General features: G+C 46.8%; 1 protein-coding gene across 1 annotated transcript in view; it reads left to right on the forward strand.

The window, feature by feature from the left end:
* Positions 1-6,929, forward strand: part of LOC123748004 (uncharacterized) — a 53,143-nt gene extending 46,214 nt beyond the window's left edge. Inside the window, exons 8-12 of the mRNA XM_069325451.1 lie at positions 16-140; positions 1,003-1,183; positions 4,409-4,487; positions 6,210-6,375; positions 6,508-6,929. Coding sequence (XP_069181552.1) covers positions 16-140; positions 1,003-1,183; positions 4,409-4,487; positions 6,210-6,375; positions 6,508-6,580 — 624 coding nt within the window. The 3' untranslated portion in view covers positions 6,581-6,929. The remainder of the gene's footprint in view (positions 1-15; positions 141-1,002; positions 1,184-4,408; positions 4,488-6,209; positions 6,376-6,507) is intronic.
* The last annotated feature ends 6,511 nt before the right edge of the window (positions 6,930-13,440 follow it).

The raw sequence follows: 13,440 nt of genomic DNA on the forward strand, positions 1-13,440 counted from the left end.
GCACTTGTTGGACAGATCTGTGACGAGCACCCGAGTGAGTCCGTGGCAGCGTACGTGGTGGTGCCCATAATGGTGGTGGTCATCGCTGTCATCATGTCCCTGGTTATTTGCAGGTGTAGCAGGCACGATGACATTACTGAGTGAGTATCTCTGGAGTCTAATTCTTGAAGTATCTTTGAGTCTAATGCCCGCACACATAGTGTACACTCATATACATGCCACACACATTGTACACCCATGTACATGCCCGCACACATTGTACACCCATGCACATGCCTGCGCACATTGTACACCCATGCACATGCCTGCACACATAGTGTACACCCATGTACATGCTCACACACAGTGCACACCTATGTACATGCCCGCACACAACGTATAAATGACCCTTGAAAACTCCGCTCCATCCCTCACTAGTCCCCATCTCGTTTATTGCTCTCCCCTTCCTATTCTACTTTAGTCCCTTCCCATTCCTGCAAACCCTTTCCCATCCCTTGGTAGCCCGTTCCACACCACACCGTTGCCCCGCCCCCTTGGTTGCCCCGCCCCGCCCCCTTGGTTGCCCCGCCCCGCCTCCTTGGTTGCCCCGCCTCCTTGGTTGCCCCGCCCCGCCCCCTTGGTTGCCCCGCCCCGCCCCCTTGGTTGCCCCGCCCCGCCCCCACCCCCCTTGGTTGCCCCGCCCCCACCCCCCTTGGTTGCCCCGCCCCGCCCCCCTTGGTTGCCCCGCCCCGCCCCCCTTGGTTGCCCCGCCCCGCCCCCCTTGGTTGCCCCGCCCCGCCCCCCTTGGTTGCCCCGCCCCGCCCCCCTTGGTTGCCCCGCCCCCCTTGGTTGCCCCGCCCCGCCCCCAACCCCCTTGGTTGCCCCGCCCCGCCCCCAACCCCCTTGGTTGCCCCGCCCCACCCCCAACCCCCTTGGTTAGCCCCGTCCCGCCCCTTGGTTAGCCCCGTCCCACCCCTTGGTTAGCCCCGTCCCACCCCTTGCTGACCAAGTCATGACCTTCAGGAAGCAGCAGAAGTACGAGAGGGAGCAGCAGGAGCGGCTGGAGGACCAGCGGAAACGCTCGTCAGGGATCGTGTCCATCCTGGGGCTGGGCACCGACACCCGCCACGGCTCCGCCAGCTCAGGTCCCTTCTCCAAGGCTCCCGCTGACGACGACGACCTCAACAACCCCTTTGATGGAGAGGTCAGTGCTCTGTGCTCGCCTAGATATACTTGCTGGCTCGGGTTAGGCTCCTAGTCTAACCCGCTAGGAGTTAGGCTAGGCTAGATCAGTTTTAATTATAAGATTGGCAGGCGATGAGTCACAATAACGTAGCTAAAGTATGTTGACCAGACCACACACTAGAAGGTGAAGGGACGACGACGTTTCGGTCCGTCCTGGACCATTCTCAAGTCGATTGTGAGAATGGTCCAGGACGGACCGAAACGTCGTCGTCCCTTCACCTTCTAGTGGTCTGGTCAATATAAGATTGGCCTTTCGAACGTTCTCAGATTAATGCTGTGACACTAGGTTGAAAGAGATTATTCTAAGAACAGCTAGTTCATTCCACATAGTTCTGACAGAGTATTTTCCGCTAAGAACTTAACCAAATTGGGAAAACAAAACTTATTTTCCGTTTTCCATGTGGTAAAACTTTAAGATATAGCTAATGCATTATGATCAAATTGGCATGCACTAAAAAAGGATAAAAAAGATTAAAATCAAAGTGAGTGCTTAGCCCTGATAGTGTGTCCAGACTGCCTATGAGCCATACTCTTCTAAAGTGGACTATAAAACAGGTATCTTCTTATCTATTCCAGTTAACTGTTGAAGGTTTACCACAAATTAGAGATAAAAATTAATAGGATTAATCAAAATAAATAATCTTAATGGACTTGTTCTCAAAATCTGTCTTGAATTTGTTATCTTAACTCGAGGTTAAAGCCTAACTTTCTAAATAACTATTGCTATATACCTATAATGATTTGATTAAGGTAACTGCAACAATAATAGTAGTTGTATATCATTTGTATGATATTAAATAATATAGGAACTGACCTGTGAGATTTATATTTAATTTATAAGGAATTTATATTTGTTAATTTATATATTTCGATAGTAATTGTATGATGTTTAGTAGACTATATTTCTGCAAATTTTCACAAATCAACTCATTTACACATTAGGGGGGTTTATATTTAATTCATATATGTGGTCAATCATATTGATTGACTAACATTCACTACAGTATTAGCCTACATATATTAGTAATTAAAATTGGGAGGTGGTATCATATTGTATGGTAGGCCTGGTCCACCAGTTATAAACAAGGATGATGACACCAAATAATCCTCGTGGTTGAGGCTAGCATCACCACCAAGTACTGGTGTACTTCCTTTTCAACTGTTCCTGTCAAACGGCACTTGCAATAATAGCAGTAATCATATATATATATATATATATATATATATATATATATATATATATATATATATATATATATAATATATATATAGCATGAATGGTCCCCAGGACAATATTTCGCATTTGTGTTCCTTACGTGTGCCGCAAAAAATGAGGTGATTTGATAAAATACCGTGCCCAAGATTACCAACCAAGTGCCGGCGTGGGGATGGAAATAGCCTCGGCTACCATTCTCTTTTGTCCGGTCGTGTTGGTCGAGCAGTTAAGAGATCGTGTACGCCAGCAGAGTGCTCCTGGCAGTATGGGTTCGAGTCACTTCTGGGGTGTGAGTTTTCAGTTGCATATTGCCCTGGGGACCATTCAGGCTTGTTCACACATTATATATATATATATATATATATATATATATATATATATATATATATATATATATATATATATATATATATATATATATATATATATATATATATATAATAATTATTATGACTGTCAGACCACGGAGAAAGAATTGAAACAGGAATTTCCTCAAGTACTTTCGTATACTAATACATCTTTAGAAGAAATGATTTACAAGTCAAGTATTGGACAAATATATAGGCAGGAGAGAGAGGTGAAATGAAGTGAGGTACAATACAAAATGAATGGGTATTAGGTGGAAATAAATAAGAGCTGCATAAGAACTGCAGAAGGCATATTAGCCCATACGAGGCAGCTCCTATTTATACCCACTAATGGTTTTTGGGCCCATAAAATAAGAGCTGCACCAATAGGCCCATACATGGATAATAATAATAGCATAAAATAGTAAATATTTACAATGAATTAGTGAGACAAATGTGTATCAATGATCCTACTCAAATCCCCTTCTAATTGATCTATCAAAAATGGATCTAAGTTATATAAATCACTGTTAATGTTCAAACTACATTCTTTTGGTAATCTGATAGTCACTCCATCTATGTTGGTATATACAATTTTCAAGAACCTGTTCCCCTTCCTTTTGTCCTTCACTCCCCTTTCCTCAAATGATTTCGTTGCTTTGTTTTCATGTACCGTTGCACTAACTTTCCAGTCCGTAACACTTTATATAAAAAATATTTTCTTTCTTCATTTCTATTCCCATTTAAACGTTTTGCTTCAGTGAGGTTCATTTTCAGATTTTCTCCGTCTTCCTTTGAGGTCTTGTCTTATTGACCAAAGTTTGTCATCCTCATCACCCTCAATTTCCTGGCATTTCTAAGCACTTCTGTCGTGTGTTTCACTCCATTATATTCTCATCCTTAAAGAGAGGGTTCTTGTCTCTCTCATATCTTCCTATCCTCCTAAAACGACTGACATTTTCCTTTGAATTGAGGTTTTCTCCTAAACCTACTATTTTCTCTGATTTTCATCTCTTCTGCTGCTCTGTCCACCCTAGATGAAATTTCCTTTTCTAAACACCCAAAAATTATTATGGACTTAGTTCTATCTGCAGTGTTTTGTCCTAGTTTACTGTTGGTTACCAGTTCCTTCCTAATTGATTTTCTAATTTCTGCTTCTTGTTTGTCATTTCTGGTTTTGACCTCTGAACACACTTCCTCGATCAACTCTTTCTCTTTTACAACTTGCGCATACGTCTCTTATTTCTTCTTTGTATTTTTTTAGTTCTTTATTAACCTCCTCTGTGTGAGTTGTCAATGAAGTTTCTCTTTGCATATCCTTGTCTAACTCCATGTTAGCCCTCAGGGGCCCCATGGCGTTATCTACCACATGAGTATTTTCTTTTTTACTTCATGTTCACCACTCTTCACTCTCCATACCTCATTATATTTCACCAGCTCCTTGATTTGTTCCTCATGAATCTTTAGTTTGTCCGTTAATGCAGTAATTTTGCAACTTGCAGTGTGTGTGTGTGTGTGTGTGTGTGTGTGTGTGTGTGTGTGTGTGTGTGTGTACTCGCCTAGTTGTGCTTGTGTTTGAGTGTGTGAATGGCTCATCTCTTATCAAGAATCTCTCCCGTAGGACATCGACATGACAGACTTCATGGAATACGACCCAGACTTTGTGGGCGTTAACCCGTCTGACTTTGGGCTGGAGAAAGGTCAGTTGAGCCGTTATTTGCAGTTTATGTTATGGGTCTGTTAGGTATCGTCACTATGACAAATAAGCCGGTTGACTTATACCAACTTGTTGAAGAAATGTCAGATCTCGCATTCTCACATTCACATTTCAAAGAAGATTGAGTTAACCATTATTGTTTATAGTTGAGTATTGGTTAACTTTTCTAAATTCAAAATCATTAGTTAATCATAGAGTTCAGCAAGAGGAGTCCCGACCCGATGCCCGGCGCACGCGCACTGTTGTGTGACGCCCGGCGGCGCACGCGCACTGTTGTGTGACGCCCGGCGGCGCACGCGCACTGTTGTGTGACGCCCGGCGGCGCACGCGCACTGTTGTGTGACGCCCGGCGCGCGCGCGCAGTTGTGTGACGCCCGGCGGACACACTGTTGTGTGATAACTTTCATTATGGTTACTAATCACGTTTGTGCAACTTTATCGGGATCACTCCACCCCCCCCAACCGTTCTTTTTCTGATGTTATGACGCAGATTCAAAGAGACAGACACAGACTGGTAGATGCACAGACTAGTAGATGCACAGACTGGTAGATGCACAGACTGGTAGATGCACAGACTGGTAGATGCACAGACTGGTAGATGCACAGACTGGTAGATGCACAGACTGGTAGATGCACAGACTGGTAGATGCACAGACTGGTAGATGCACAGACTGGTAGATGCACAGACTGGTAGATGCACAGACTGGTAGATGCACAGACTGGTAGATGCACAGACTGGTAGATGCACAGACTGGTAGATGCACAGACTGGTAGATGCACAGACTGGTAGATGCACAGACTGGTAGATGCACAGACTGGTAGATGCACAGACTGGTAGATGCACAGACTGGTAGATGCACAGACTGGTAGATGCACAGACTCGCAGATCAGCCCATCCTCCGAATATGGGGAGGTAAATATAACGGTACAAGTAAGTGTAATTATGTACTGTTTCTAGCAGTCAGGAATTGTACTTATTACACTTAATATATATTAAACCGTACTCTCAAATAATCGCCAGAATCACACCAAAATATTGTGAATATTTGAGTTTATCTGGAAAGTTGAATAGAAAACCACGACCTAACCTAACCACCTTAGTGTATGAGGACAAGCATTTTATTGCTTCTTAATTACAAATAGTACTTAACCTATAGCTATATTGATATTACAGTTTTATAAAACTCGTAAAACAAAACTAAAATCTTTCAATAAATTATAAAGTAACTCAGGATATTTTCAAATTTCGTATAAAATCTCTATTGTTCAATAAAACTGAAAAAAATTCTTATTATTTAAAACTTGTACATATAGCGATAAACATGAAAACTTCATCCTAAAATTTTGAGTGTTAAGATTGAAAACTAGGAGAATATTTGGGGAGTTAAATGTAACGGCACAAGTGTAATTATGTACTATTACTAACAGTCACGAATTGTACTTATTACACTTAGTATTGAACCTACTATCAATTCGGAGGATGCGTTGCGCAGATACACACAGACAAAATAAAATAAGACTAAAACAGTCTCCAGAACCACTTATAAGACCAGTTTGACAATGCTCGAATACCCAATAATTTTTGCAAATATAATTTTTCTGTCTAAAACACTTGAGCTAAAACCCTAAATTATTTTACATGGTGAGTAAGATCAGACGTGTCCATAATGTCCTGTTTCTTGCCCTCTCGTGCGTCGACGGCCAGAGTTCATGACCACTCGGAGGCCCATGACGTATTACAACAACGATGCCTTCGAGGAGGACGAAGCGACGGTGTACCAGAGGGCGCCCTCATCCTCCCACAGCATCGCAGCTACAGACAGTGACGACTCTGGTGACGGGGATGCTCTCAGCTTCCAGAAGAGCACCAGGTATGCCTCCTCTTATGTTACTTTCACAGTCCTGTTCTCTCTGACATTAGCGGTGATATCAAGAGCTTCACAAGTGACAATAGCGAGGCGTTGCCAACGTGTGGTGTGTGATGTGATGTTTTTCTCCGCCAGACACCAAAAGATGCACTTCATCATTCCAGCCGAGATTCACGCCAAGGAAGACGCAAACGAGACCGTGCTCTAGGGGGGCCTAGACCATGATATACGTAGAGCAGGACCTGCATGGCTTCGCTTACTATCTATCCGGACTCCTCGACCCCCCTTTACTAGCCCTCTTCAGGTCCTATGGAGAGTTACAGCCCCTCTCCTCCTGCACCACCAGGCGTTTACTTTCTAAGACCGTTGTGCCACTGTAACCTGTTATACTGCAACACACAGGACGGGTGTGTGTGTGGGCCACTACCACTCACAGGATGGGTGTGTGGGCCACTACCACTCACAGGATGGGTGTGTGGGGTCCACTACCACAACAGGATGGGTGTGTGGGGTCCACTACCACTCACAGGATGGGTGTGTGGGGTCCACTACCACTCACAGGATGGGTGTGTGGGGTCCACTACCACTCACAGGATGGGTGTGTGGGGTCCACTACCACTCACAGGATGGGTGTGTGGGGTCCACTACCACTCACAGGATGGGTGTGTGGTCCACTACCACTCACAGGATGGGTGTGTGGGCCACTACCACTCACAGGATGGGTGTGTGGGCCACTACCACTCACAGGATGGGTGTGTGGTCCACTACCACTCACAGGATGGGTGTGTGGGCCACTACCACTCACAGGATGGGTGTGTGGGCCACTACCACTCACAGGATGGGTGTGTGGGGTCCACTACCACTCACAGGATGGGTGTGTGGGGTCCACTACCACTCACAGGATGGGTGTGTGGGGTCCACTACTACTCACAGGATGGGTGTGTGGGGTCCACTACCACTCACAGGATGGGTGTGTGGGGTCCACTACCACTCACAGGATGGGTGTGTGGGCCACTACCACTCACAGGATGGGTGTGTGGGCCACTACCACTCACAGGATGGGTGTGTGGGGTCCACTACCACTCACAGGATGGGTGTGTGGGGTCCACTACCACTCACAGAATAGGTGTGTGGTCCACTACCACTCACAGGATGGGTATGTGGGCCACTACCACTCACAGGATGGGGGTGTGGGCCACTACCACTCACAGGATGGGTGTGTGGGGTCCACTACCACTCACAGAATAGGTGTGTGGTCCACTACCACTCACAGGATGGGTATGTGGGCCACTACCACTCACAGGATGGGTGTGTGGGCCACTACCACTCACAGGATGGGTATGTGGGCCACTACCACTCACAGGATGGGTGTGTGGGCCACTACCACTCACAGGATGGGTGTGTGGGCCACTACCACTCACAGGATGGGTGTGTGGTCCACTACCACTCACAGGATGGGTATGTGGGCTACTACCACTCACAGGATGGGTGTGTGGGCCACTACCACTCACAGGATGGGTGTGTGGGCCACTACCACTCACAGGATGGGTGTGTGGGGTCCACTACCACTCACAGGATGGGTGTGTGGGGTCCACTACCACTCACAGGATGGGTGTGTGGGGTCCACTACCACTCACAGGATGGGTGTGTGGGGTCCACTACCACTCACAGGATGGGTGTGTGGGGTCCACTACCACTCACAGGATGGGTGTGTGGGCCACTACCACTCACAGGATGGGTGTGTGGGCCACTACCACTCACAGGATGGGTGTGTGGGGTCCACTACCACTCACAGGATGGGTGTGTGGGGTCCACTACCACTCACAGGATGGGTGTGTGGGGTCCACTACCACTCACAGAATAGGTGTGTGGTCCACTACCACTCACAGGATGGGTATGTGGGCCACTACCACTCACAGGATGGGGGTGTGGGCCACTACCACTCACAGGATGGGTGTGTGGGGTCCACTACCACTCACAGAATAGGTGTGTGGTCCACTACCACTCACAGGATGGGTATGTGGGCCACTACCACTCACAGGATGGGTGTGTGGGCCACTACCACTCACAGGATGGGTATGTGGGCCACTACCACTCACAGGATGGGTGTGTGGGCCACTACCACTCACAGGATGGGTAAGAGTGCACAATAAGCTTACCTAAGCTTCACTGAGCTTCACTAAGCTTCAGCAAGCTTAACTAAGCTGCACTAAGCTTCACTGAGCTTTACCCTAAGCTTCACTGAGCTGCACTAAGCTCCAGTAAGCTTCCCTAAACTTTACTAAACTTCCCTAAGCTTCAGTGAGCTTCCCTAAGCTGCACTAAGCTTCAGTAAGCTTCCCTAAGCTGCACTAAGCTTCAGTAAGCTTCCCTAAGCTGCACTAAGCTTCAGTAAGCTTCCCTAAGCTGCACTAAGCTTCAGTAAGCTTCCCTAAGCTTCCCTAAGGGAGCATATCAATGTAAAATTAAAAGTGGTTCAATTTGCTTATAACTTTTTTTATGAAATGGTTATAGAAAGGGCTGCAGCTGGTCCAAGTTTCATCATCACACCCTAAACAGAAAAGGAGAAAAAAAATAAACAACGAATTATGCAACGAATTTTCAAATAGTTTCAGGGAACACATGTGTCAACTAAAATCATTTCTATAACACTCAGATATTAAATTAAGCACATAATAAAAGATTCTAGTGACCAGTTTTATCAAAAAAGTGTTTAGTGCAATAATATAATTTTTCAAAGTTACCCTTCTAAAAAAATATGCAATATATGATATTTATAAATTTTTATAAAATCAACAAATAGACTTTGGACTAATGTCTACTAGAGTCTGTAGAAGCACAAACGCTACATATAAGGTGTAATTTGCATGTAAATTGATTAATAAATGAAACCTCTGAAGTAATTTGAAGGTGTAAATTACTTTCCAGAGTAAAATAAAGATCCAAGTTCGGCCACCTGTAGCTGAGCTTGACTTCGACAGATTTCGTTCATAATTGGCACCCTTGCAGATAGGCATCCATTGAGCAAGGTGTGCAAGTTTCATGCAAATCCCTTGATAACAAACGAGAAAAAAATATTGGCCAAAAAAAAAAAGAAAAAAATAAAAAAAAATAAAAAAAAAAATAAAAAAATTTAAATATAAATATATTGCACATACATATTACAATTATTACAAGAGTTTGTGCTTCTACAGCACATAGTAGACATTTTAGTTGACACATGTGTTCCCTGAGATTATTTGAGAATGTTGAACATTCGTTGCATAATACGTTGTGTATTTTTTTTCTCCTTTTCTGTTTCTGTTTGTTTTCTGCCAGGCTTTCTCAAGCCTGGCCTCAGGCTGGGCTTGGGGAGTAGAACAACTCCCAGAACCCCATCCAGCAGGTATCAGGTATCAGGTAGGGTGTGATGGTGAAACTTGGACCAGTTGCAGCCCTTTCTATAACCATTTCATAAAAAAATTTATAAGCAAATTGAACAACTTTTAATTTATAACGATTTAGAATGATATGCCCCCTAAGCTGCACTAAGCTTCCGTAAGCTTCCCTAAGCTGCACTAAGCTTCAGTAAGCTTCCCTAAGCTGCACTAAGCTTCAGTAAGCTTCCCTAAGCTGCACTAAGCTGCACTAAGCTTCACTGAGCTGCACTGAGCTGCACTAAGCTTCCCTAAGCTTCAGTAAGCTTCACTAAGCTGAACTACGCTGCACTAAGCTTCACTGAGCTGCACTAAGCTTCAGTAAGCTTCACTAAGCTTCAGTAAGCTTCACTAAGCTTCAATATGCTGCACTAAGCTTCAGTAAGCTGCGCTAAGTTTCACTAAGCTGCGCTAAGCTTCACTAAGCTGCGCTAAGCTTCACCAAGCTGCGCTAAGCTTCAGTAAGCTTCCCTAAGCTTCAGTAAGCTTCAGTAAGCTTCACTATGCTGCACCAGCCTCCACAACATCCTGGACACCTCGCGCCACGCTGCTCCCAACTTCTCAATAACCTTGAGGATGATAGTTAATTTAATCGTTTTGATTTGCACTGGTTTTGCGTGCGTGCGTGTGTGCGTGCGTTTTTTTCTGTGTGAAAATAATGTATATATAAATATTTGTATACATGGGCAGCAGGCGTTCCTTTAAACATATTGGTTAAATGACCTCATTGCTGGCATTGTTGATCTTGTAGTGTAAACTTTCTATGCTTCTATTTTCTTAGTATGAGTGTTAAGAAGAGCAATCAGGTTACCAAGTCCATGGTAACGAGACCAGAGTTAATCCTGAAGGGTTAAATTTCTACAGCGTTCGCTCCTCTCTGGAACTTCTTCAGGTAAACAATGAATACATGATGGACAGTTGTTGGTTAAATATACGTGTGAAGGAGTCGAAGGTGTGTAGGGGGGGGGGCTAGGGAAAGGTGTGTAGGGGGGCTAGGGGGAAGGTGTGTAGGGGGGCTAGGGGGAAGGTGTGTAGGGGGGCTAGGGGGAAGGTGTGTAGGGGGGCTAGGGGGAAGGTGTGTAGGGGGGCTAGGGGAAGGTGTGTAGGGGGGCTAGGGGAAGGTGTGTAGGGGGAAGGTGTGTAGGGGGGCTAGGGGGAAGGTGTGTAGGGGGGCTAGGGGAAGGTGTGTAGGGGGGCTAGGGGAAAGGTGTGTAGGGGGGCTAGGGGGAAGGTGTGTAGGGGGGCTAGGGGGAAGGTGTGTAGGGGGGCTAGGGGAAGGTGTGTAGGGGGGCTAGGGGAAGGTGTGTAGGAGGGCTAGGGGAAGGTGTGTAGGGGGAAGGTGTGTAGGGGGGCTAGGGGGAAGGTGTGTAGGGGGAAGGTGTGTAGGGGGGCTAGGGAAAGGTGTGTAGGGGGGCTAGGGGGAAGGTGTGTAGGGGGGCTAGGGGGAAGGTGTGTAGGGGGGCTAGGGGGAAGGTGTGTAGGGGGGCTAGGGGAAGGTGTGTAGGGGGGGGCTAGGGAAAGGTGTGTAGGGGGGCTAGGGGAAAGGTGTGTAGGGGGGCTAGGGGGAAGGTGTGTAGGGGGGGAAGGTGTGTAGGGGGGCTAGGGGGAAGGTGTGTAGGGGGGCTAGGGGAAGGTGTGTAGGGGGGGGCTAGGGGGAAGGTGTGTAGGGGGGCTAGGGGAAGGTGTGTAGGGGGGCTAGGGGGAAGGTGTGTAGGGGGGCTAGGGGGAAGGTGTGTAGGGGGGCTAGGGGGAAGGTGTGTAGGGGGGCTAGGGGAAGGTGTGTAGGGGGGCTAGGGGAAGGTGTGTAGGGGGGCTAGGGGGAAGGTGTGTAGGGGGGCTAGGGGAAGGTGTGTAGGGGGGCTAGGGGAAGGTGTGTAGGGGGGCTAGGGGGAAGGTGTGTAGGGGGGCTAGGGGGAAGGGGTGTAGGGGGGCTAGGTGAAGGAGCAAACGTAGGGTAAAGGGAATGGGGCAATTAAGCAGAGGGAATAGGGGTTAGAGCTAAACATATGGAATGGGGGATAGGGTCATTCGAACACTGGGTAAGACCTTGGCTGGAACTGTGGTGGGAGGGAAGACCTCGGTAGAGACGTCATTATCTGGTGATGTTAAGTGAGATCTGAGTGAGAGTTGGCAACGAAGTGAAGTTTTTGTTCTGTATATTTAAGAAGGGTCTTTTGTGTCTTACAAGTATTCCTTCCAGGATTTGTAATCTTCTTTGGTCAATGGAGGATTCCGGATTTTTTGTATTATCTACTAACACAAAAATCCTGGAATCCTCCACTGACCAAAGAAGATTACAAATCCTGGAAGGTATTCTTGTAAGATACAAATGACCCACCTTGTATGTTCAGAACAAAGACTTCACTTCGTTGCCCACTCTCACTCAGATCTCGCCTAAAATCACCAGAAAATGACGTCTCTGCCGAGGTCTTCCCTCCCACCACAGTTTCAGCCAATGCCTCACACTAGAATAACCCTATCCCCTGTTTCTTATGTTTGGCCCCCCCCCTCCTGTGTTGAATTAGCCCAATCCTTACCCTATGTTTGATTGCCCCTTCACCTCACCCCTCACTTCTTAGATCCCTTTATATGTGTAATTATTTAACCAAAAATGGCGACTCAGTGACAGGACGGGAGAGACATCTCCCGCCAACACCTCACAAGGCGCAGTGTGGGCACAATGCGACCCAAACGTCTTAAGGTCAGAGCTACTCCACTTGACGGTCATGCTATCGGAAGAAGCAATACTTTAAAGGTCCTGAAGGACGTAACTGGCCTCAAACCCGCTGACATTAGTCAGGAAGGTGAGGATATCGTGCTCTACTTTTCATGTGAAGAGGAGCTAGAAAAACTCCTCGCTAACGATGCCTTTCTTCGCAAAGAGCACTACCTACATCCTCACTTCCCACGTCAGTTCCTGGCCGGAAGAACTGTCTTTACCAGCAGGACCAGCCGGTGGATCGCTGAGCGACCTCAACATCATATCATAAACAATATCGAGGACGAAAATCCAAACCTGTCGGTATTCAACCTAGAGTTCTGCAACACCGACAAAACATCAATGAAGATTACGTTCACCACCATAGTTGCGGCCACCCAGGCTGCCACACAAGGATTCTACTGCTTCGGCCTAAAAATACAACCCCACCAAGTAAAAAAGGAACGATACCATGAGATCCAGCAGTGCTTTAAGTGCTACGAGCTCTCCCACCCGACCAACAAGTGTCAGCACCCTGTCCAGAGGTGCAGCCTGTGCGCACTGGACCATCACTACTCCATATGCAAGGCAACAGTCCATCACTGCTTGCTCTGTGATGGCAATCACCCCGCAATTTCCTACCGCTGCCCCCGCAGACAGGAAATCAAGGCCCAGGTTGAAGCCAAAAGAAACAACTCGTCTACCTCCTCGACCAGAGCCCCAAGCGTTCAACCCACCACCTTAGCTCTCACTAGTCGACCAGAAGACTTTCCGGTCCTACCAACATGTGGCTCCTCCCAGCAGGCGACACAGCCTTCTCATTGGGGACCCAAGGTCCCACAGGCTCCTTCACAGCCCCCTGCATCACGTGCAGGCATTATCCCTGGTCTTCTTAAACTAGCGGAAAGGCTAGCAGGACCAGACAACCAGCGCTTTGTCAGTGAACTAAACGCA

Source organism: Procambarus clarkii, chromosome 16, assembly GCF_040958095.1.
Source record: "Procambarus clarkii isolate CNS0578487 chromosome 16, FALCON_Pclarkii_2.0, whole genome shotgun sequence".
NCBI lineage: Eukaryota > Metazoa > Arthropoda > Malacostraca > Decapoda > Cambaridae > Procambarus > Procambarus clarkii.